General features: G+C 34.8%; 1 protein-coding gene and 1 long non-coding RNA gene across 26 annotated transcripts in view; both read left to right on the forward strand.

Annotated features, from left to right (window-relative positions):
* LOC147839429 (uncharacterized) overlaps window positions 1-24,144 on the forward strand; it is a 382,751-nt gene that overhangs the window by 147,552 nt on the left and 211,055 nt on the right. The window lies entirely within an intron of this gene.
* Window positions 1-24,144, forward strand: part of LOC147832305 (uncharacterized) — a 214,569-nt gene that overhangs the window by 12,171 nt on the left and 178,254 nt on the right. For 10 of the 25 annotated variants that reach the window (XR_015518751.1, XR_015518741.1, XR_015518742.1 and 7 more), the window contains exon 4: window positions 17,515-17,716. The exons of 3 other annotated variants lie outside the window; for them this stretch is intronic. Coding sequence is in view for 4 of the 22 variants with exons in the window: in XM_087298594.1 (XP_087154720.1) it covers window positions 17,559-17,716 (158 nt within the window). In the remaining 18 variants the exon portion in view is untranslated. Of the gene's footprint in view, window positions 1-4,408; window positions 4,847-11,068; window positions 11,887-15,103; window positions 15,222-15,293; window positions 15,367-17,514; window positions 17,717-24,144 lie in introns of those variants that run through there. 12 more of the 25 variants (XR_015518737.1, XR_015518738.1, XR_015518739.1 and 9 more) reach the window with 5 other exon arrangements.

The following is a 24,144-nucleotide window of genomic DNA, read 5'->3' on the forward strand; positions in this document are numbered from 1 at the left end:
TAAGTGAGAAACAAACTTTTCACTCTATTATGGTGAGTTGTATAGTTTGTTTTAGTTGCTTGTTGACTGCATATACAGTAGATGTAAATTCATGTACATTTTCACATACCCCCATTGTTCTCAAAAAATATTAACCCGAACACCAGTCTATGCTACAAAATAGTTTGCAGACCCCTGATCTAGACTATTATTATGTTTTCATCCACTCTGGGGTAATTTTGAGTCTTTATTTGGCCACAGCCTTTTCTCTGTTTCAGCAACTAGCTATTTTATTTTGAAATTCGATTTGAAACTTGAAACACTGGGCAAATTTACTACCCATTTGTTACATTAGGGATGAAAACAACCATTAAATGAAACTGCTGTAAAAATGCATCAAATAAATATATATACAGTTGAAGTCAGAGATATTGCCCCCCTCCCCCTAAATTTTTAGCCTTTCTGTTTATTTTTTCCCCCAATTTCTGTTTAACGAAGAGATTTTTTTTCGTAACATTTTAAAACTTAATAGTTTTAATAACCCATCTCTAATAACTGATTGATTTGATCTTTTCCATGATGACAGTAAACATATTTTACCAGATATTGTTCAAGATACTTCTATACAGCTTTGTGACATTTAAATTAACCTAATTAACTTGGAAAAAGAACGATGTAGTGATGAGTGTTTCCCAGAACCTGTAGTTTCTCTGTCGCTGTTTTTGTTTACTCCATGTAGTTCTGAGAGCTGATGTGCATATTTTCATTTTCTCAGACACATCAGGGTAAGTGCGTAAAGGTCACTCTCAGGAAAATTCATATTTCTACACTGGCAGCTGTTTAATAAAGTAACTGTATGTGCATCCAGACAATTTTTGTTTGTTGCAAGCAAACTGATATTTTGATTCATTATATTATATTTTAGTTGATTCTTTGTTTTGAGGGCCCAGGGTTGCCAATAGTGCAGGTGCCAGCATTTTCATGATATTATTGATTGTCAGCTAGTCCTTTCCTGAACTACCACAGAACTGAGTGACCTTGAGCAGTGGCAGATTTTAAATCACATTGATACAATTAAAAAGATAGGATTGTGTTCTCACTACTGCAGCCTTTTGTTTTGAATGAATGATACCAGAAGTCTTTCAGTGTTGTATAAAGCACAATACAAATTAGGCAAATATGTCAAAATGTTGTAAAGGTGAGGTAATCAATTGATACTAAAGGGAAAAACTGACAATTCCGTCATCATTCACTCACCCTTCACTTGTTCTAGACCTGTTTGAGTTTTTTCTGCTGTTGAACACACTCAAATTTTGTTGTTACCTGTAAACATTGATTTCTTCAGTATTTCTTTTTCCTAATAACAAAGTCATTGGTTATAGGTTTTTATCTTTCTTCAACATATCTTCTTTTGTGAGTAAAGCAATGGATGGAAAGTAAATATTGATAGGTTTTCATTTTTTAGGGGGTGAACTATCCCTTAAAGTTTTGTTTCTCAGCAGGTGAACATACAAGAATTGTTTAATAGTACTTTTGTAACAATGTTCCTCTAGATGTCTTTGTAGCTGCTTGCTGTTACTTTGAAAAAGGGGGACTGGCGATACAGCTGAAATTGTGTATACCTCCTTTGTGTGATCACAGATACAGCAGAGGCCTTTTCATTCCATGGCCTTGAACTCATCAGTTCTTAAGTGGTAGCACAAATGTTGTGAATAAGTGTTTATTATTTTATTTTGCATAATGTTTGTTATATATTTTTATCTTTAAATTTTACATTTTATAATATAAGTATTTGAAAATATGAAAACTGTTTATTTATTATTTCTTAGTGTATGTTGTAATTTTCAATATTATGGCTCACTTTCAAAGTAAAGTGAAAGTGAAATGTAGTGCACAAGTTTTGCCGCTTGAAAATCCACAATGATTGCATTGGAAAGAAAACATCTGCTTTGTGTTATGAATAAATTAAAACTATTCCTAAAAGGTGCATATGGATGCTAAAAATGGCAAATAAATGCTTTTTATTGAGCCTGTTTTTCATGTACGTGTGGGCACAGCCAAATGGATTTGGCTAAATTATTTCAAAAGAGATATAGAAAATAGCCACATATGTTGGGCATGTTAGGATTCTTATGTCGTATATTATTGCCTGTCCTTGAGGCGGTAGATATATAATAATGTATAAGCTATTACGCTACATAAAAATACTATAGTAAATAAATACTATAGTGTTTGGAAGCATACTATAGATAATTACATAAACTGTTGTAGTAATTATTGTTGCTGTGGTATGACACGACTGTTGTAATAAACAAATTATTTAATAGGTTTCAGTTTTCTTTGCTTTAATTGTACACCATCACAATGCACCACAGTTTACACTAACGTTACTTATTACAGTTTATCATTTTTGTATAATACAGTATTCTGTAGCATTCATTAACAAATAGTTGTACACATTATACACTTCACTTTTTTTCTTGCGGATATCTTCCAGACATCACGAAATAACCAATGAAAGCATACAAAGGCATGAACACATAGTCTACAATATATTTTATTTATTTATTTTTGTGTGTGGAATGAACTTAATGAACTTAACATCAACAAACGTTCACTGCGCATCTCTATGTTAACTTTACGGTTCTTTATTCTGCCGAGATGCCAGTAAACACGTGGATTATTGCAACACAAGACAGACATTTCATTGCAGCGATTACATAGGAGGGTACATTATCAATATTCTCCTGGATTTTGTATAAGTGTGGTGGTGATTGTATGATTTTTTTATAACACATTAACATATAATCCACATAGCTAGGCCTGTATATAATTTTTATTGGTGCAGTCAAACGGATTATTGCGTTCAAAAAACAGTTTGTACACATGGATGTATTGAAAAAATGTTTATTCCATGCCGCTTTTTCTTCATTTTTTTTTGCCAGTTTCTTGAACTTTCACCCCCTTTTATGAGCAAAAATTTGGAAGTCTGTAAGCTGTTCGACATTTCTTATTTTGGCTGATTTAAACAATTATAAACAACATAAAACAGAAACATTCTGATGTTCGATAGCGATATTGTATTTTAATTTCGCGCGTCATCAATGACGTCACAGCTATTCTAGAGATAATTCATGTGGTTATAAATGAACAAATTGAACATATAAAAACATTTACAGATTTTTTTCTTTAACTTACCTAACCCACATACCTTCTATGTAGATATCAAAGACCAATTTAACATACTTAAACACATACAGTAAATACACTTTGGGCATCTTTAAAGTCAGCATGAAACAGAATTTGCTGAGACTTAGTTCAGTATGTTAATGTACTTCCAACTGAAAAGGAATATTGAGTAGGGGTGGGGCTTTTTTATTGCGCATCATTCCCTCATATCAAACTAATGGTAAGAGGGGCGTGGCTAAGAATGTGACTGAAACTCAAACGGAGAAGGACCATCACTACAAACAGAAGCAAATGGTCAGACTTTGATTGAAGATTATTAAAACATATATATTTTTTTCAGTGGGCTAACTTGCACAAATTCATTCTTTACCTAATGAATAACGATGTGTGCAAGCAAAATAAACATGGTCAATTTTGATTTAACCTTTAAAGTCCTTTAAAAGTCAAGTAAGCATGATAGAAAACACTGTCATTAAAGTAATTCAGTAAAGCCAATAATTACCACATCCACCTCACTGCACAAAAACAATTGGCAACGCAAGCAAAGCTTACACTGTTTAAAGTTGCACATCAGCATGTCCTTGTGATATCCTCTGTAAACACACAGGTGGTCTTATCCACACTCTAGCTACTCCCTGTGTTATCAGCTTATCCTGAATGCCTCTCTGGAAAGTCTGACCTCGATCCTTGATGCAGTGCGGTTTAAGAAGTGAACACACTGTGTGCAGTATCTCTCTCATAGAAGGTATGTGAGCTTTCTCATTCAGCACACTTAACCAGCAGCTCACATCCTGCCTGAAGTGGAGGTTATGAGTCAATAACCGTGATTCACCCTGACTTGATGACTAGTTTTTGCCCTTTTTTGCAGAAAATGTAAAAAATGCTCCGCAATTATCTGGTATTTGTCAGAAGAGCCTGCTGATGTCAAACAATGCTCTTTTAAACGAAAGGGAAATTGGTCCCAAATTCAAAGATATGTGCTTTGGAGCCAAACACTTCTACAAATCAAAGAGTGTCAAGAATTTCAAAGTATGTGGCCTTAGGCTGTAAGTGTTTATGCCGCAGTTGTGTATTGAATCACATTTATTCTTCCTCTTTGAGATGATGCTAAATTTGAAATAGCAGTAGTGTGATTGTGTTTGATTGGAGTTTGTCTTAGATTAATAAAGTCTGGTTTTTTGTAAACGAAATGATCACTGATGTTGTCTGATGCATGGTAATGTTATGTGTGTATTTATAGGGTATTTATTGTGTATGGCCATACACCCAAAGTGCTTTACAATCATGAGGGGGCGTCTCTCCACATCACCACCAGTCTGCAGCATCCACTTGGATGATGCGATGGCAGCCACAGGACAACGACCCGAGTGTCCTTACCACACCCCAGCTATAGGTGGAGTGGAGAGATAGTGATGGAGCCAATTTGGGGAATGGGGATGATTGGGAGGCATTATGCGCTTGTTAACCAATCATTAACCATTAACTTTTAAAAATATATATTGTTCAGTTAGATTTAATATAAAAATATGTCCATAAAAATTGCATATGTAAAATGAATAAAACACGTAGGCCTACACAAAATAGCCTAATTAAATAATTAATACATTAACAGAAACAAATATGAAAGACTATCATTTGAAAATGATATGAATGTGAAAATAAACCAACTCACAGTTCAGTCTGCGGCTGCTCATTAACCCTTGATAAGTTCACCACACAAGTGGTCAGAAATACACGCACCGCGCTTGTCATAAATCACGAATGATCAGTGTTTTCAATCACAAGAGACTTATTTTAGGTTTCAGATGCCGAAAAACACATTAGTAGTAGCAGAACAACCCTTTATAGTTCACGGTTGTCTGTGAAAAGAGCAATGATCATATTAAACCTAATCTGACAACGTGCTTACTTCACATAGTATACACATTCTGTGCATAATTAGACTATTTTTGCTGTCAATAACTGAACTTTTGCACATGCAGGTCGGTTTATGATCTGTTTAGTGTTCACTCTCCAAATCTGATTCTGGCCATATATATAACAATGTGAACAGCCATGCAAAAAATAAAAAATAAAAAAAATAAAAATTCAGATCTGAGAAAAATGAATCTTTAAGCACTAAGCTTTGCAGTATGAATGTATCCTTAGACTTCTCGTGGGAGTGATGCAGCAGTTCAAATAGTTGTGTGTGTGCTTGACAGTAAAGAGATTTAAAAAAAAAGTAGGATTTGAAAATGTATTACAAATTTAACGGGCAGCCACTGAAGTGCCTTGAAGTTTGGAGTGATGTGAGCCCTCTTTATTTTCTAAAAGCAATCTAGTGGCAGCTTTAGGCACTAATTAAATTGTACTTGTAGATGAGAGACACTATAGAACAGCTGATGTTAGTTATATTGATAGAAAGATAAGATGTATTAAATTAAGGCTAGTAAAAAAAGCAACATAAGCACTAAACATTCATCATATGCATGCATAGATTCATAATTCATTCATTGTAGATTAACTCAATGAGAGCAATGGCTTCCATCAGTCTGCTGCATTTTTACTTTGTTGGCCGTATCAAAAGCGCAGTGTTTTCGCCAGATGGCAAAAATAAACCATGTCTGTTCTCCAAGTGTGATTTCACATAAATGGCTTTGATTGTGCGGCGTCTGAACCCAAACTTGTGTTAATAACAACCTTCCTCTGTGAACTTGTTGACGCTTGGAAATGTCATTGATGCACGTCAAATAATTGTGATTTGTTCTATAAACATCCTTAAATGAGGTCAAGGCTAATCCAGATCCTGTGTAGGTATTGGAATTGAGAGACGGTGGTGTATAGATATGATCTAGTCTATTTTGAACTTGTTTTTCAGGAGTTGTAGTCCCTGTGTGACTTCACAACAATAGGACACACTTTTCCTTCGCTCCACTGGCTACAAATCAAACATACCCTCATTTCCTGTCTTTTGTTTATGGGTTTTGATGAGCAATGATAAGATTACAGATCGACAACTGTCTCATTTTTGTTTCAACAGGCTAGAATCTACTAGTTTTGCTGTCATAAAGCTTGCAAAGGTGGTTTTTGTTTCAAAATATTACACCATTGGCTGAATTTTGTCCATCCATCCATCCATTCATTCATTCATTCATTTATTCATCCATCTATCTTTCCATCCAGCTTTGTCAATCCATCCATCCAACTTTGTACATCCATCCATCTATCCATTTATCCATCCACTTTGGACATTCATCCATCCATCCATCCATCCATCCATTCAACTACTTTGTTCTTCCATCCATCCATCCATCCATCCATCCATCCATCCATCCATCCATCCATCCATTCAACTACTTTGTTCTTCCATCCATCCATCTATCCATCCAACTTTGTACTTTCACCCATTCAGCCATTCATCCATTTACTTTGGACGTCCATCCATCCATCCATCCATCCATCCATCCATCCATCCATCCATCCATCCATCCATCCATCCATCCATCCATCCATTCAACTTTGTTCTTTTATCCATCCATCCATCCATCCATCCAACTTTGTCCATTCATCCATTCAGTCATTCATCCATCCACTTTGTACATCCATCCATCAATCTAACTACTTTGTTCATCCATCCATCCATCCATCTATCCATCCATCAATCCAATTACTTTGTTCTTTCATCCATCCATTCAAAATCCATCTATCAGTCAAACTACTTTATCCATCCATCCATCTATCCATCCGTCTGTCCATCCATCCATCCATCCATCCATCCATCCATCCATCCATCCATCCATCCATCCATCCATCCATCCATCCATCCATCCATCCATCCATCCATCCATCCATCCATCCATCCATCCACTTTGTTCTTCCATCTATTCATCTATCATCCATCCATCAATCAAACTACTTTGTTCATCCATTCATTCATAGTCCATCCATCAATCCAACTACTTTGTTCTCCGTCTGTCCGTCCGCCCGTCCGCCCTTCATCCATCCATCCATCCATCCATAAAGAAAAGTATTAAAATATCTTAGTGACCCTAAAATTACGAAGGATAATGTAATAAGCAGTAGTTGGAGTAACAATAAAATGTCCATTGATGGCGTTACACTGATTGTTATAATGTACAGTAAAGTGCCAAGTGACAGTCTCAGTCAGTTCAGTAGTCCAGTTAGTGTTTACTGTATCTCTTAAAGAAAAGTGACACTGATCCTTATGGCTTTGGTGTATAACAACCATATTATCCCAGAGGAATTTTAATAGTTCATCAACTGTGTTCCCGTCACCACATTTGAGACCCTTCCAGTGCAACATGTGGTTATTTCTCCGAATGGGATTCTCAAAGAGGAAAAGAAAACGTGTAAAAAGAGGAAGTGCTTGGATCTGAAAACTACAAGTAATTGCATGTTTCTGGCAAAAAGTAGCAATATATGCTTGTTTAGTTTTGTGTGTGGTTGCTTGTTTTATACCAACCAGCAGATATGCACACAAGCCTTTAACTTGTGTGCACTTATCAAATTGTAAACACTGGCAAGCAAGCCTGTATACTCATGTGGCAGGACTGTGGGGAGAGAGAGAGAGAGAGAGAGAGAGAGAGAAAACATGACACTACAAGCTGTCCAGCTGCAGATTTCGGAATCTGAATGCGATAATGCTTTGACATACTTTATACACTTCAACCAAACTGTAAACAATGTTTATGTGAAGTATCTCTCTCTCTGAGAAACTCTCTCTCCATCCATCTAATCATCTGTCTGTCTGTCTGTCTGTCTATTTGTCGGTCTGTAAGTCTATCTGTCTATCTGATTATCTGTCTGTTTGTCTTTCATTCTATTGTGTTCCATCTGTCTGTCTGCCTTTCATTCTATTGTGTTCTATCTATCTGTCTGTCTGTCTTTTTGTCTGTCGGTTGTTTGTTCTATCTATCATTCTGTCTGTCTGTCATTTATTCTATATAACGTTCTATCTTTTGTTTTAACATTCATCTTTCATTTTATCGTTTCTTACATTCTATCATTCTAATAAGGGGCCAGGCAACGCGGGTGCGTAGGCACCTATTGTTTTCGTTGGCGTTCCTATTATTATTATTATTATTATTATTATTCCTCCTTCTGTTTCTTCCGCCTAATTTGAATGGCAGCCCATTAAACCGTATGCTCGAAAGTTGTTTAATTTGGCACAATTATAGAGTGCAGTCTCAACATTAAGTAGAGCAAACATGAAGTTTCTAACTCAAACTTTTTAGCGCCATCACTTGTCTAAAACTTCACTTATGTTTATCATTGTGACTTTTGGACCCAATGGGCTACAATCAGAATTCTTTCCTGATTCCTTGAATCAGGCCGATTTAAACGCATCTTACTACATCATTTTATGTCATAAATATTTTTTCGCTATTTCCGATTTTTGGAAAAACCTATTTTATCGAACTTGTCCTAGGCTGCGTGCCCGATTTTTCACAAAAATTGTATCACATGACCTACAGACAATGCTGACCAAAAGTTATGGAATTCAAGTTGGAATGGAATTCATCTGGCCAAGCTCCTCTGTCTGGGTGAAGTCACGTAATTTGCAACAAACGACAGGTGATGTGATGCTCTTCACATGTAGCGAAACAGACAGCAAAATGGGAAAATGTAAGTTTGCGTACTCCTAGTTGGAGAATCTCAAAGTTTAAACAGTGTTAAACGTACTCCAAGTTTAAACAGTGGTTGAAACCTGTCGCTCAAAACAACCGCATAATTTATTCTTTCAAGCTTATTCCTGCGTATACCCTGCTATAGTCTGAGGTTATCTGCAGTGTTTCGGTGCTCTGCCCCCCGGGGTCCAGAGATACAAAAAATGCCATTTTTTGCTTAGAACTTCTCAACCGTTTGTCCAAAATTCATAAAATTGGTCTCTACATCCAGCGGAGCATGCTGAATGCGACGATGACTGATCTTTCCAGGTCAGCCATTTTGTCTGTCAGCCATTACATACTTCAAATGTATTAAAAAACTAAATGTTTCACTTTGTCTGATGCTCCTTACTAACCTTGTTGCTTTTGGCGTCTGGACTGCTTTGCTCATTCTGCCTAAGAAGTGCTTGGCCCCTTAATGGCTGCTTGCAGCTATATTTGTTTTATTGTTATTGTTCTATCATTCCATCTATAATTCTATAGTTCTACTTTGATCATTCTATTTATCTTATCTTATAGTCTGTTCATCTTTTATCTGTACATCCATCCGTCTCTCTGTCCGCCTTCTGTCATTCTGTCTTACTGTCTGTATGTCTATCTGTCTATCATCCTGTGTGGCTGTATGTCTATCTGTCTATTATTCTGTCTGTCAGTTTGTCTGTCTGTCATTTGTTCTATCTATCATTGTCTGTCTATTGTTCCTTCTATCTGTTGTTCCAACATTCTATCTATCATTTTTGCATTCCTTGCATTCTATCATTCAATTTGTAGTATTGTTATCATTCTATGTCTGTCCGTCCGTCCGTCCCCGTCCGTCTGTTGTTCAATTTATTGAACTGTTTATCAATCCATCTCTTTCTCTCTTTCTCTTTCTCTTTGTCTCTCTCTCTCTCTCTCTCTCTCCGTTATTCTATCTATCATTCTACAGTGTCTTTATTGTTCTATCATTCTGTCCATTAATCAATCTGTTTATTTGTCTGTTTGTATTTAAAATCACCTATACTTTTACACATTGACACAACTAATAATGGACTTACAAAAAGTTCACAAAAATCTTCTTGTGGTGCAATTTAATGTCTTATCTTATCCTTCTCTGCCGATTATCATTTTGGCTTCACTGCACTAAGCTGAACGTGAAGATGATCCTGATTTTTTTGTTCTTTTTTTTCTGTCTCTTAATAACTGGTTCCTCTTTGCCAAATCTCCCTGATATGAGCCTTGACTTTCAAAGGGATTTCTTTATTAGTAGTCAAGCAGCAGCATAATCACCAGCTCCCAGGGAAAACCACGGAGTTAAATAATCAACTGTAAACAGCCAGGGAATGTTAATTATGCACTGGCTGCATCCTTAGAGGACAAAACATATTTAACTCGCAATTTCCAACGGCGGAGGAACCCCACACATGGTTGTGTGGGATCACACTAAATTCCACGTTTTCATTGCATCCCGATGACATGTCTACACTTTAAAGTGATGTTTTGGACAATAGCATAAGATTCTAGCCCTCCTCACTGTTGTGCATGTGGAGAAAGGTGTAATTTTAGTCGGATTTAAGAGAGCGGATTGTCTCCTCGTGCAATTTCCATCTCTTGAGATTATAATCAAGGTAGTTTTGCATAAATACAGTCGCAGTTTTGAGCATATTTGTCTCTGAAGCTCCACGTTTCTACCACTCTCGCACATAGCTTGTATTAGCTAAACTGCTGACAAAAGCGAAATAGCTTGTGCGCAGAACCAAGACAAAACAGCTCCACAAATTAATGAAAATAAAGCAGCGCTGTTAGAAGATTGTCACTCAGAGACACAGACATCTGGCTTCTCTGTAGCGTTTGGAGGCCTTGAACAATTTCAACAGTGAAACAGCACCCTTTGATAGCCAGATGTACCAAAGATTTAGCATTTAGCGTCGAAAACACAGGTTGTGCTAATATTCCTATGCTAAACATCGCTGCGCTAACTATCATCTGCTCTCAAATTAAAATAAGCTGTTACTGGAAAGTCGATTTAATTTCCAAAACTTGTCGTGTAAAGGCCCAACGTTTTGATCTCATATGAGAACAGTTAAGAAAAGTTCTGAGATCTGGCACGCAGCAAAATGTGAGATCTTGCAAACATCATAGTGGACCGTGTCACGTGTTTTTCATTTGTCATACGTTTGGTGTCGTCTCGTCGGTTCGTGATGTCCCAGTCAAGAATGTCCTGAAGCTACTCCCTGTTCCTTTTTGTTTTAAAGGTCCGTCAAGATGCGGGGAAAGTGCGGAGCTTCCAGCAGAGGTCCTTCTTTTATCAGTTTTATTGTGACATGTTACCATGTGTCAGGACAAACTGCTGCAGCGCATTTATACCACATAAGAAGGCACATGCGCTCTCTCATCTGCCCTTCATAAGATGTGTTGAATGAATGCACGCATTTCTCACTGGAGATGAGAGGCGACATGAATAGAAGACACTCACACATTTTGACAGTAACAGACCAGTGGTGCAGACAAGGATTATGAGGTGTGGAGACTATTTATGATGGAAATAAAGAACATTTTAGGAGCATCTACTAAATATTTAACAAATCATTAGCTGTCCTAATATTTAGACAGTCTAGTGTATATTGCATTTTGGCTCAACAGTGCATGCATAAAGACGAGTGTTGTGAGGTGTGGACACTTTAGGGCTATTATTAATGTAGTGTAGAGTGATGGAATATATAGTTTCTGTGGAATAAATTGTCAACCATAATTTATTTTTTTAATTCTGTGTATGTAAATAGCAGGTGGGCATGGCTAAAGCTGCAGTCACATTAGAGTTTGAGCATGCAAATTTCTGTTGGACAATGCTGCAAAAAGGGTAGAGTTAAAAAAGATGACGCAACATCGATAAATAAAATGGTTGCTCCATACTTTAAATACCAAGTGGTCACATTTTGATTCTCTGTTAGTCTTACACACATTTATGTGGTAAAATTTACCTGCTCAAAGAAAACACTGTGCATCAAACGAAACTCAAATACATGCAAAGAACAACATGAGCATTTAGAGGAAAAAAACAAATGTAAACATTATCCCGCTTGCTTTTTGAGTGTTATTGAGTTGGTAAGAGCCTATGATTGGTCACGTGTTTAACAGAAAGGGCTGCGATCCAGAAGTATCGCACTGAATTCAATTCAATTCACCTTTATTTCTATAGCACTTTTACAATTTAGATTATGTCAAAGGAGCTTTACATAGAAGGTTGTAGTACATACATATTACATAGAAGGTTACAGTGTCAGTTCGGAGATATATATATATATATATGAGCAATTCCAGCGTTATGGATGTGACATTTGCAGTAAAAACTCAAAACATAATTTCACACAGAAAGTATATGCTGACATTGTATTGAAACTTCTGTTTATATTTTCCAAAATAGCTCACCACAGAGTTATGGTAGCAGAAAAATATCAATATGTAAACATGTTTTATATTTTAAATTAGGAAAATGAACATGCGTTATGGATGTGACAAAAAAAGTTTGCGAATTTACAATGGACAACAGATTATTTAGAAATTCTGACAGTTAAACTGCACAACCCAAAAGAAACAATGCTCATCAAACAGGTATGAGTCGGCTCACTATAGAATTATAATGATTGATTTTATTTTATTTGACATTTTTGCATTTATGAAGAAAAAGTGTCGTTATGGATGTGACACATTTCTGTTATGGATGTGACAGCTGTGAAATAGCCACTTGTGTGATTTTGGCAAATTAAATATAATAGTTTGAAATACTGACAGAAACATTTACGAGTATTTTTACAGTACTGTAAAATACTTGCTAACACAAAAAATGTAGAAACGGTTTGTCTATTTTGGTGAAAACTAAATTATTTTTTATGGCAAGGTTGACATTTGCATGGAATTGCCCATATATATATATATATATATATATATATATATATATATATATATATATATATATATATATATATATATATATATATATATATAGTACAGGCAGCTTGTTTCAGACTTTTGAAAGTCAAAGTTTTTTGTTTTTGATGGTGTAACCAAAAACGCAAAACATTTTCTATTATTTTAAGGGTTTTTATATTAAAAACGGTTATTTATTGTGTGCCAACAGTAAAAAGTAGGAATTTTCTGTGTTTTAATAGTATACCTACAGTAAAAAAAGATACAATTTAATTTACATTTATTATGAAGCTAACACTAATGGTGGAATAAACGTTTTCTGTAAATTGACCTATAAATGAACACTTCTCAAAAACACACAAACTGAAAAGATATCGGCATCAGCTCAGCCATGAGGAGTTTGAAAATATTGTCAAAAATCAAATATATTTACTATATTTAACAAGGTCCATTCATTTAATTTTTTCTTTTCAGCTGAGTCCCTATATTAATTAAGGGGTCGCCACAACGGAACGAATCGCCAACTTATCCAGCATATGTTTTACGCAGTAGATGCCCTTCTAGCTTCAACCCATCACTTGGAAACATCTATACACTTTCATTCACACACATACACTTCAGACAATTTAGCCTACCCAATTCACCTATAGATAAATCTATACATGTCTTTGGACTTGTAAGTGAAACCGGATCACCTGGAGGAAACCCATGCCAACATGGGAGAACATGCAAACTCCACACAGAAATGCCAACTAACCCAGCCGAGGCTCGAACCAGCAACCTTTATGCTGCGAGGCGGCAGCGCTACCCACTGCACCACCATCCCGCCTAACAAGGTCCAAAAAGAAAAAGGTGAAAACTTTTCAGTTCTGAAGTATTTTAAATTTATTATATTCCATGTTCTTAATTTCCTGAATAATTACCTATTTAAAAGAGTAAATAGTAAAATATATCATTACAGTGATTCAAAATTACTCGTATTGCGCAACAGGATTTTGCTCAAACTGCCCACCCATAAAAATTTAAAGAATGTTTCAGCAGCCTCCACCAAATATCCAGCAAATCACTAGCTGTCCTAATATTTTGGCAGTCCTATAGTGCATTCTAAGCATGCATACCTAAGTATACCTAGGTATAAAGTACTATTGCATTCTTTTTCAAATACTTAGCAACTCAAATAAGCGTTTTTGCTCTAAAACAACCACTGAAAAGTGAAAAAAGTTTACACATTGTGACTTTTTGTCATTTTCTCATGAATGAAGTTCCATTTGCCCAGTTTTTTGTTTAGCCTCAAGCTCAGTTCCAGTGTTTTTTTTTTCAACTTGGAAGTGACCAAGTTTATTATTTTAGGCAGGGTGGAATGCTGAATTTAGTTAGGACAGTTGCATATGATGATGTTTTTATATGTCACATTTACAAACAGGATGTTGTATAGGCACGATATGGCCAGCCTGTTTTATTATGTTTATAATAAATAAGGCATTTTTGCTAGAGGGCCCACTCAATCCCCTTTATTCATACATTATTTCCTGAACGCTCCAGTCAATCATGTTGCATGAGAGCTATACTGTACTGTATTTGACCGTGACAAGAAAACTCATCAATGGATGATCCATTCTGATGTTTTTCCATGAAGTTGCCATGTTTGACTAAATTCTTTGAGCTGACAATTCCTGTGGGTACCTGTCTTTTAATTTCCTGTCGAGGACCGTGCTGGGATTTCTCACAAATTCAATAACAGCAAAATAACTCTTGGTGATACATCAAAGCTGGCACATTCAAAAACAGAAGGATCAGACAATGAAACCAGAGGGCAGGTTTACATGCCTCAACTGCAATAACAAAGCAAGCATTTTTGTTTTACAGTAATTTGAAGATCATATGCACTACACACAGTCTATATTACTGACTACCACTGTAATGCTTCACAGCTGACCAGCATCTAATGTTTTTTATATAATGCACACATGTAGCATGTCACAATAAATGCCATTCATTTAATTTTTATCTCTCAAAGCATTTTGAAAACAGTGTTACTGTTTCTTCGAAGATATTGAGCTGAGTTTTCAGCATTAACAATTATAAACATTACACAAGTTAAAATAACTGAGCAGCACCAAATTAGCATGTAACATAATAGAATGACATCTGAAGGATTAAGTAGCATGGAAGACTACAGTAATGCCTGCTGAAAATTCAAATATGCAGTCACTTGATGACAAATGTCATCATTTGAATTCATATTAAAATCAGAAAATGTAATGAGTGTGGAAAAGTAGTGATTTCCAAATTTACTTTGACTTGTATTTCATTGCAGACAATATGAACACACACAAAAAATCATGTTTTGTCTGTGATTTCAGTTGTAAACATACATCGTCTCCTGTCATTCAGACCTGCAACACATTCCAAAAAAAGTTGGGACAGGAGCAATTTAGGTTTGGTTGGTAGGTGGTCGCAGATACATGACCCTTGGCAAAGGTAACTTGCACTTCTGTGATGGCACTAATAATGCTGAAAAGTACATTGAGGTTTTGCTGTCTTCTTTTCCAGGGACGCCCATGTTTAGACAATTGCAAAGCCAAATTCTGCACACAAGTCCTAGCTGTGGAGAAAGAGAATACAGGTACTTGACTGGCCTGCTTGCGTCCCAACCTGTCTCCAATAGAGAATGTGTGGCGCATTTTGAAGCGCAAAATACATATGTAGATATACATATGTACAGATACAGATGTTTCTCAATGCCTTTTTGCCGCAATCAGATTCGACTAGTAAACAAGCTGGAAGAAATCAACTTCAAAACAGGAGCACTATTGCTGAGCACGATAGCGATAATCTGGGCCCAGCTGTTTCTAACAAAACTACGTTATTGGATGATGCCTTTAACTGTATGGTCGAAAAGGTTGTCGATTGTTCTTGAAAAGAAGTTACAGGCGATACGCGATCCAATTTCCAAGATATCAGGCAAAATGAAAAGTTTGATCAAGAAAGTCATCGAGGCCGAGCAGAGAGTATTGGACCTCGAAGATAATCAAGATAACAGCTCAGCACGCCTCAGATCTATTGAGACATCCTTGCAAAAAGCACTCTAATGGATAGAAGAACTTTGAAATAGAAGTCAGCGTCAGAATATCAGAATCGTCGGCCTAAAAGAGAGCACTGAAGTGGGTGACTACGTTAAATATGAATGCAAAGGACAGACAGATCAAATTGGACTGAGCACACTGTACTGGACAACAGAGATGAACATCTGAGAGTGGAAAAAAAAAACTATGAGAATTATGAGGGACACAAAAAATAATGTTTGTTGTATTGTCTGAAATGAAATATAAGTCAAAGTAAATTTAGAAATCACTACATTCTTTTTTTTAATTTGCATTTTCCATACTGTCCCAACATTTTCTGATTTGTGGTTGTACAATAGAGTTATATTAAGGTATAATAATTTAAATATTAATTTTTTCACAATATTACAGTTTTTTTAACTGTAATTTAATTAGCTAAATGCAGCCTTGTTGAGCCATTAAAAAAAGCCACTTTATTCAAAAACTCTTAATTTTCTGAATTTCTTTTGACCCAAAGTACATCGAAGAAATGTCTAGTCCTTTAGGAGCAAAGATTGGCAGGAGATCGCCAGTTTGCCAACAAATGCATGAGAAATTTATTGAAATATTTAAAACCATGTTCCTCAAAGAAAGATAGGAAGACATTTGGATATTTCACCTTCAACAGTGCATAACAATTGAAAGATTCAAGGAATCTGGAGAGAAATTTCAAGCTGAACAGCCATGATCTCCAATACCTCAGACATAAATCTTTATTCATCTATAAACGATATCACCATGTGGACTCAGGACTACTTTGCTAAAACTTGTCAAGTACCACATTACGGAGTTACAGTACATTCACAAATGCCAGTTAAAACTGTACTGAGCCAAAAGGAAGCCATATGTTAACATTGTCCACAAGCGCTGTCGGTGTCTCTGGGCTCTGAGGCATGAAATGAACCATCACACAGTGAAAATGTGCACTGGGATCAGATGAATCAGTATTTTAGGTAGTTTTTTTGGGAGAAATGGTGATGGTTGTAACAGTGCCCTTGGCAAAGGTAAAAAAAAAACAAACAAACAAACAAACAAAAATATGAATATCATGAGGAACACAAAAAATAATGTTTGTGTATTGTCTGAAATGAAATATAAGTCAAAGTAAATTTAGAAATCACTACATTCTCTTTTACTAGCATTTTCCACACTGTCCCAATGTTTTCTGATTTGTGGTTGTACAAAATAGTTATATTAAATTATAATAATTTAAATAATTTTTCACAATATTACAGTTTTTTTCCATCTGTAATAAGATTTTTCACATTTTTTGACCAGTGTATTAATACATCTGACATATCTTTCCAGTGTGATTCTGCAGAACTAAACAGATCCATCAGGGTCTTTTCATTCTGTTATTATTTTGTCCCCGAGCCCCTGGCAGGATTTCAGCTTCATTAGTGTGCCTTTTTTGTCTTAGGTTATATAACCCAGCATCAGTAAATAATGTTTGGACATTTCTAGCACCTTGTGTTCCACATGTTTAATTCATGAAAACGTTCCTTACTGGTAGATTTTTTGCGGAGCACAAAGCTGTTGCTAAGCTCAGGCCTTCATCCACACAGAAATGTGCAAACTGTTCTCCGGCCCTCCACTGGAGACTCTCTCAACATGCAAAAGCGTATCTCTGCTCAGCCCAGCTTTATAACCCTGTTTTGGCCTGTTTCTAGAAACCCATCATTGTGTGTTGCGAGGACTAAAGCCGCTGTGGACCATGGATAAAGAAGCAGAAAAGGAAGCTGGATCCAAACTCTGTGAGGAACGGCCATGTGACCATGCTTTGACCCCCGCTCTTCAATCAAGGTGGTCTGAGTTGGCAGAGACGGATCAAAGTGTCAAAGAGACAAAAAAAAGAGCCTTCTTCAAGCTCAGGCAAGCACACTTTGTTTTGCATGCTGCCATATGGTGTTTTGAGTTAGCACACGCTAGTAGCAGTAAGCGTATGATGCTAGCAGAGATGCTAGGTGACACTATGATGACAAGCTTGGATGACACAGTTTACACTTCTCGTAATTTTCTGTGGTGGCAAAAGAATTTAGAGGTGGGACCATGTCGCAAGTAAGTCTCAAGTCTTTGCGTTCAAGTCCCAAGTCAAATCTCGAGTGTTTGCATTCAAGTGTCAAGTCCTGAGTCAAGCTGCAAGTCCTCAACTTTAAGCTTCCAAGTTTTAAACAACCAAGAAAGAAGTGTGCTCTTGTTGTACGACTTTTAATCTAAAAATATTCAATTTACTTAACTACATTGAAGTACACACACACACACACACACACACACACACACACACACACACACACACAAATGTTTTCGATTTGTTCAAAAGGTCTTATTTAACCCTATAGTGACTAATTATGAAATCACATCTAAATAAATCACCACTATTTATTTCTAGAGTATTTATGGCTAAAATAATTTTCCGTAATTTGTTTTGTACATCTGGTATTTGACTTTTGTTGTAATTTGCCGTCATTTATAACTGACTTTGTCGTATTAGAGTAATTCATTTTTGGAAACTTGTCTGAAACTTTACACGTTCAAATACATTTTCCCTGTCTAGAAAGAAGTCAATCACTGTCTTATTGTTTCAGAAACATGTAAAAAGAAAAAAAAGTATTTTAACAATATAAGTTTGTTTCAAAAACAGTAGTGTAACAATATCTTTTCACAAACAAGTAGTTTAAATATCTTTTTTTTTAAATGACAGTAGTTACTAACTAACTAACTAACTAACTAACTAACTAACTAACTAACTAACTAACTAACTAACTAACTAACTAACTAACTAACTAACTAACTAACTAACTAACTAACTCTTTCTGACATCAAACTAGAGCAGACATAAAAACGATTACACTGCCTCATAGTACTGAACAATGACAGCTTTTTTACATGTCATTTTTACATGACGCACAGATTTCTGTGCTTTTGAGTTATTGTTTTTTTTTAAATGCGGATAAAAAATTACACATCTTTAGAACGCCTAAAATGTACAATATATTTTTTGGTTATGATTTTACAGTAAAAATGAACTCACTATTTTGCCTTTAGAGCATGTCACCTAATGTGTGCTGAGGTCTCATTTAGTTTGTGTTTTCTAATTATGTAAAGCAAATGTCAACTGTCCTAGTTTTATTTAAAAAACTAAGATTTCAATTTATTGCTTAAATATCTTTAGTGTTTTTGGAAATGGAATAATGGAATGGAATAAACTTGAATATGTAAAAACTAATATGTTAACTTAATTCCTTGATGTTGTCTTAACACAAATTGATTGTGTGGAGCACATCCTTTTTTACAGTGTATGCTAAACTTGCTAGGGTATATTTGGCTTTTGCATTTAAAAGTATAATGAACCCCACTATGACTTCTAAGTGTCTTGTGACATGCTTGGTGCGTCATTGTGGAAATAAGGAATGTACACTTTCTAAAACAGCAATTAGAAACCTACCAACATGTGCCACCTATAAGCCTAATTAAGTAAAGTAAAAAAAAAAAACAAACTTGAATTGTAAAATTTAAAGGGATAGGGTCATTGTTTACTCTCCCTTCACTTTTACCAAAAAAAAAAAAAGTTCCTTCTTCTAAACAAAAAAGGAGATGTTTTGAAAAAAGGATGGAAACCTGTTACCATGGACTTTGATAGTAGGAAAAACAAATATCGTGAAAGTCAATGTTTACATTTTTCAATAGTTACATTTTTCAAAATATCTTGTTCTTTTTATATCTTGTTCTTAAATTTTTGTTATATTCATTAGTGGTTATCAGTTTCTAACATTCTTGTTGTTCTTCGTAATTCTTCTAAAAATAAATAAATAAAAAAAATAAAAATAAATAAATAATAAATATGTACAGTGAAAAAACTGATAGCTTTAACGTTGTCTTGTTTTTTCCTCAAGCTGTTTATTAGAAATGACATTAAATGACATGTATGACAATAATAGACATGTGCTTTTAACAAAATTAAGGAAAAAAAAAACTGTTAATGTTTTCACCATGTCACTTAGGAATATTATATAAAGAGTGTGTTAAATGAAGCATAAAATTAATATGTCCCGTGCATTCATTATTTATACATTTCCCTAATATGTAAAGTCTGAAAACATGCACAACGTCAAATTGAATAAATGCTGTAAATCGTAATTTTTTATTTATTTGAAACTTAAATTTCAGTAGTTATTATATAGACAAAACTGAAATTGGATTTTTACACATATGATACTTTGAAAAAAAAAAAAAAATCTGAGTATCTGAGATTGAGCATAATTCTAGGTGTAAATCTGAAATAAAGTCCACTTAATCCATTCACAAACATCTGTACCTTACACGGAACGTGAGTCATGATCATGAAATCTTTTACCCGATGAATCAGCTTTACTAAAAACATGGAGCAAAACCACAGGAATAGTGTTATTAAACATCTCCCAGGGCATTCAATTCAGCCATTAGTTGAGGTAATGTGGTTGATGCATGCCTCATTAAGGACTGTACTTTGAGGCATATACAAATATATAAATGAGCATGTTATCACATGGCTTTTTTTCTATAATCAAATGTAGAACGCTGGACACATATCAACTAACGATTTTACTTTAAGGAGACATTTGTTTTGTTAAAATAATAAAAATTACATTCATTTAGCATTGTGCAGTGTTTCTCAACCACTTTCCTGGAGGACCACCAGCTCATTTTCCATGTCTCCTTAACACATCTGATTCAGATCATCAGCTCATTAGCAGAGACTTGAAAGACCTGTAGTGGGTGTGGCAGACTAAGGAGACAACCAAAACATGCAGTGTTGGTGGTCCGTCAGGAACATGGTTGAGAAACACTGGCATATGACCCATGCTTGATTCTGCTTGGCTGATGAACATTCATTTAAAGATTTTTGCTGCTTCTTCAAAGTACTTATTTAAAATGAGCTGAATTAACACAATTCTTGAGTTTTTTTGTGGACAACTTAATAGTTTTATGTTCAATCCACTTAAATTTGTAAAAACAATATATTTAACTCAATCTATTTGTGTAGGGACAACATGCGTTGAATTGCAGCATTTTTTACAGTTTTCTAAGGTGTGCAATATTTTTCAGATAAACACAAAACTAAAGTAATTCCTGACAGGTTTTAAACACATTTCAGTTCCAAATCACTATACGCCCAAGTATTTCAATTACTTTACAACCTCCAATTTGCAAAAGTTACATCACAACAAGACGGAAGGTTTTGAATGAGATGCGTAAGAAGGTAGTTCTACACACAGAAGCAGTTTGAAGACAAAAACATGACACATGTCTTGAAATAAAAACATCTGAAGAGTGTCTAAGCATAATTGACTCCAGTTGTTTTTTAGATATCAATAATCGCCAGTTATTCCTAATGAAAACATCACTAACCTATTACTGCTCATTTATATATTGGACATCTTGCGTAAACCATGTACACTAGAATAAATGATTTTACTACTTTCTGTACTCTTCTGCTGATTAGACAACATGATTATTGCACAGATGTGACTTAGGCTAGCCGCAATAACAATAATAACCATAACAACACTAGCCAGATTAATACCCTGGAGATTTGAGTAGTTGGTTCAGGCATATCCTAATATGTACCGAGAGATGTTAATGTCTTTTCTATGAGATTGCAGACTCTGGTGGCACCGTTCGGTGTCTGTCCGTGTCAAATAGAGTCATAATTGACTACTTTTCTTTATTATTTCTTATGAAAACATTGCTAAACTGATTAATGCTCATCTATTAATTGGTCATCTTCTTAATTGGTCAAATAATGATTTTGCTGCTTGTTCAAACTACTTTCTATATCCTTCCTATACATATTAAGTTGCTGATTAGACAGCGTGATTATTGCATAATACCAACCATAATAACAACACTAGCCAGATGAATACACTGGAGATTTGAGTAGCAGAGAGATTTTAAAAACTTGGAGGGGATCATGCTCTGGACGAGAAGCCCACCTTTTTCACCATGTCTTTTTTATGAGATTGCGCGATCTGGTGATGCCGTTTGGTGTTGCGTTAAATAGAGTCATAATTGAAAAAAGTTATTTATTAGAAAATAATAATCATCAGTTATTCCTTATGAAAACATCACTAAACTGATTACTGTTCATCTATTAGTTGGCTATCTTGCCTAAACACTAAATTATATTGCTGCTGTTTATTAACTACTTATTTAAAAGGAAAAGGCTGAAACAACAAAATTCTTGAGATTTTATTTGGGACAGCTTAATTGTTTTATAAACAATCCACCTAAATTTGTGAAGTAATACCTTACTTGATTTGTGTTGGGACAACATAAATAAATTGAGTGGAATCCTGCTTTTTTTTTTTACAGTGACTGTAGGGCTGTTCATCCATTTGAATGCATGTTCACCTGTTTTGTTTGCTTAACTCAGATCCAATAAGATCAGATAACTGGACTACATCATGTTTGTTATGTTTTGTAATGTAAAAAGACCTTTAACAGAACAGAGCGCAGTAAAGGGTACTTCACACCCTTGGTCTGACAACAGAAAAGGTTTTTGAAGTTATTTGTTCTTGTCCTGCACATTCATGAAGCAAGATATCCAGTTACTTTGGTGAAAATCTGACAACAACAATCCCTGTGAAGTCAGGCCAAGGGTTTCTGAATTTCCCAATAGTTGGCAATAACACCTTAGCTTACTTTGGCAGTTGCCGTTGGAATGTATTGCCATCGTGATAAAGATGATTACTTCATATGAAAAGGTATATTTAACTTACATTTGTTGTGTATAGTAAGATTTGTTCATGTGTTTGATCTCTTTTGATTACTAAGGCTGCATTTGTTTGGCATAAACTGATATAAAAATTGTAATACAATTTAATATAATAAATGATAACTATTTTATTTATTGTCTTTTGAATCATAAAAGTCATGTATGTTTGCAAAGCTGAGTTATTATAGGGCCAGACGGAATCTGCGGACATTTTTTGCTATTCCTGTGGAGAATTTTAGTAAAAATCTGCGGATTTCTGCGGAATTATTTAGGGAGTATCATAACTGAAACATTAATATGTGACATAAATATAATATCTTTTTAACTTTTATATATTGTTTAAAATGCAAATCCAATTAGATTCACTTTATTTGGTAAACAAAGTAAGTCTCTCATATAATATATCTACTACAAGACAGAAAATGTTACTTTACAAACTGCTTGTACATAAATCAGATGAACATTTTTATATTAGTCAATAATATTACTGTAATTATTTAAAAAACTGAATAAACTTAGATTTACTCAAGTAAATAAGCAGAATTAATGATGGGCTAAAAATTTGCGGAAATCTACGGAATTCTGAGGAAAATCTGCAGAATTCTGTGCGCGCAGATTCCGTGTGGTCCTTGTTATTACATTTTCAGATTGCTTAGAAATGATATGCAGCTTTTGTTTAAAAATAAATTTGTGTTGTCAGGGTTGAAAACTCGTGCTGCATAACTAAAATCTAAAAACTCTGAAATTATTGTTACCTTTGACATCAAGTATTCAAATCTACTTTTAAACTAAAAATAAGAAATTGTAATTATTAATTTGTTTTATGTATGTCTCAGCAGTGTTTTTCATGAATTAAATCAATTAAATATGACACTGCTTTATAAACATATTAGCATTTAAAAGCATATCAATTAAAACTTAAAGTGTGCAAAAAATAAAATTACAAACTCTGAGCATGATGTCTTCTCTCATAAATTTAAAAGGTAACACTTTAAAATAATGATCGATTAGTTAATGCATAACCTAATACTAACATGAACAAACAATTAGGAATACATTTATTATTGTATTTCATCATCTTTGTTAATGTTAGTAAATGTTATTTAAGTTAAATAACGTTAGTTTGTGTTAACTCACTGTGCATTATCTAATGTTAACAAGCACAACTTTGTATTCAACTTTGGATGATGTATTAGAAAATGCTGAACTATCAATAAATGCTTTACAAAATGATTCATACTTGGCTAATGTTAGTAAATAGATTAAGTAATGGACCATTATTCTAAAAATTAGTAAAATATCAGTAAACCTATATACACTTAAATATATAAACACAACACTTTTGTTTTTGCTCCGATTTTCAACTCAAAGAACTCAAACTTTTTGTATGTACTCTAAAGCCCTATATCTCGCAGGTTTTGTTCACACATCTGTCTAAATCTGTGTTAGTGAGCACTTTGCAGACATAATTCATCCACCTCACAGGTGTGACATATCAAAAATGCTGATTAGACAGCATGGTTATTGCACAGATGTGCCCTAGGCT

Source organism: Danio rerio, chromosome 20 (genome assembly GCF_052040795.2).
Source record: "Danio rerio strain M-AB ecotype USA chromosome 20, GRCz13ab, whole genome shotgun sequence".
Lineage (NCBI taxonomy): Eukaryota > Metazoa > Chordata > Actinopteri > Cypriniformes > Danionidae > Danio > Danio rerio.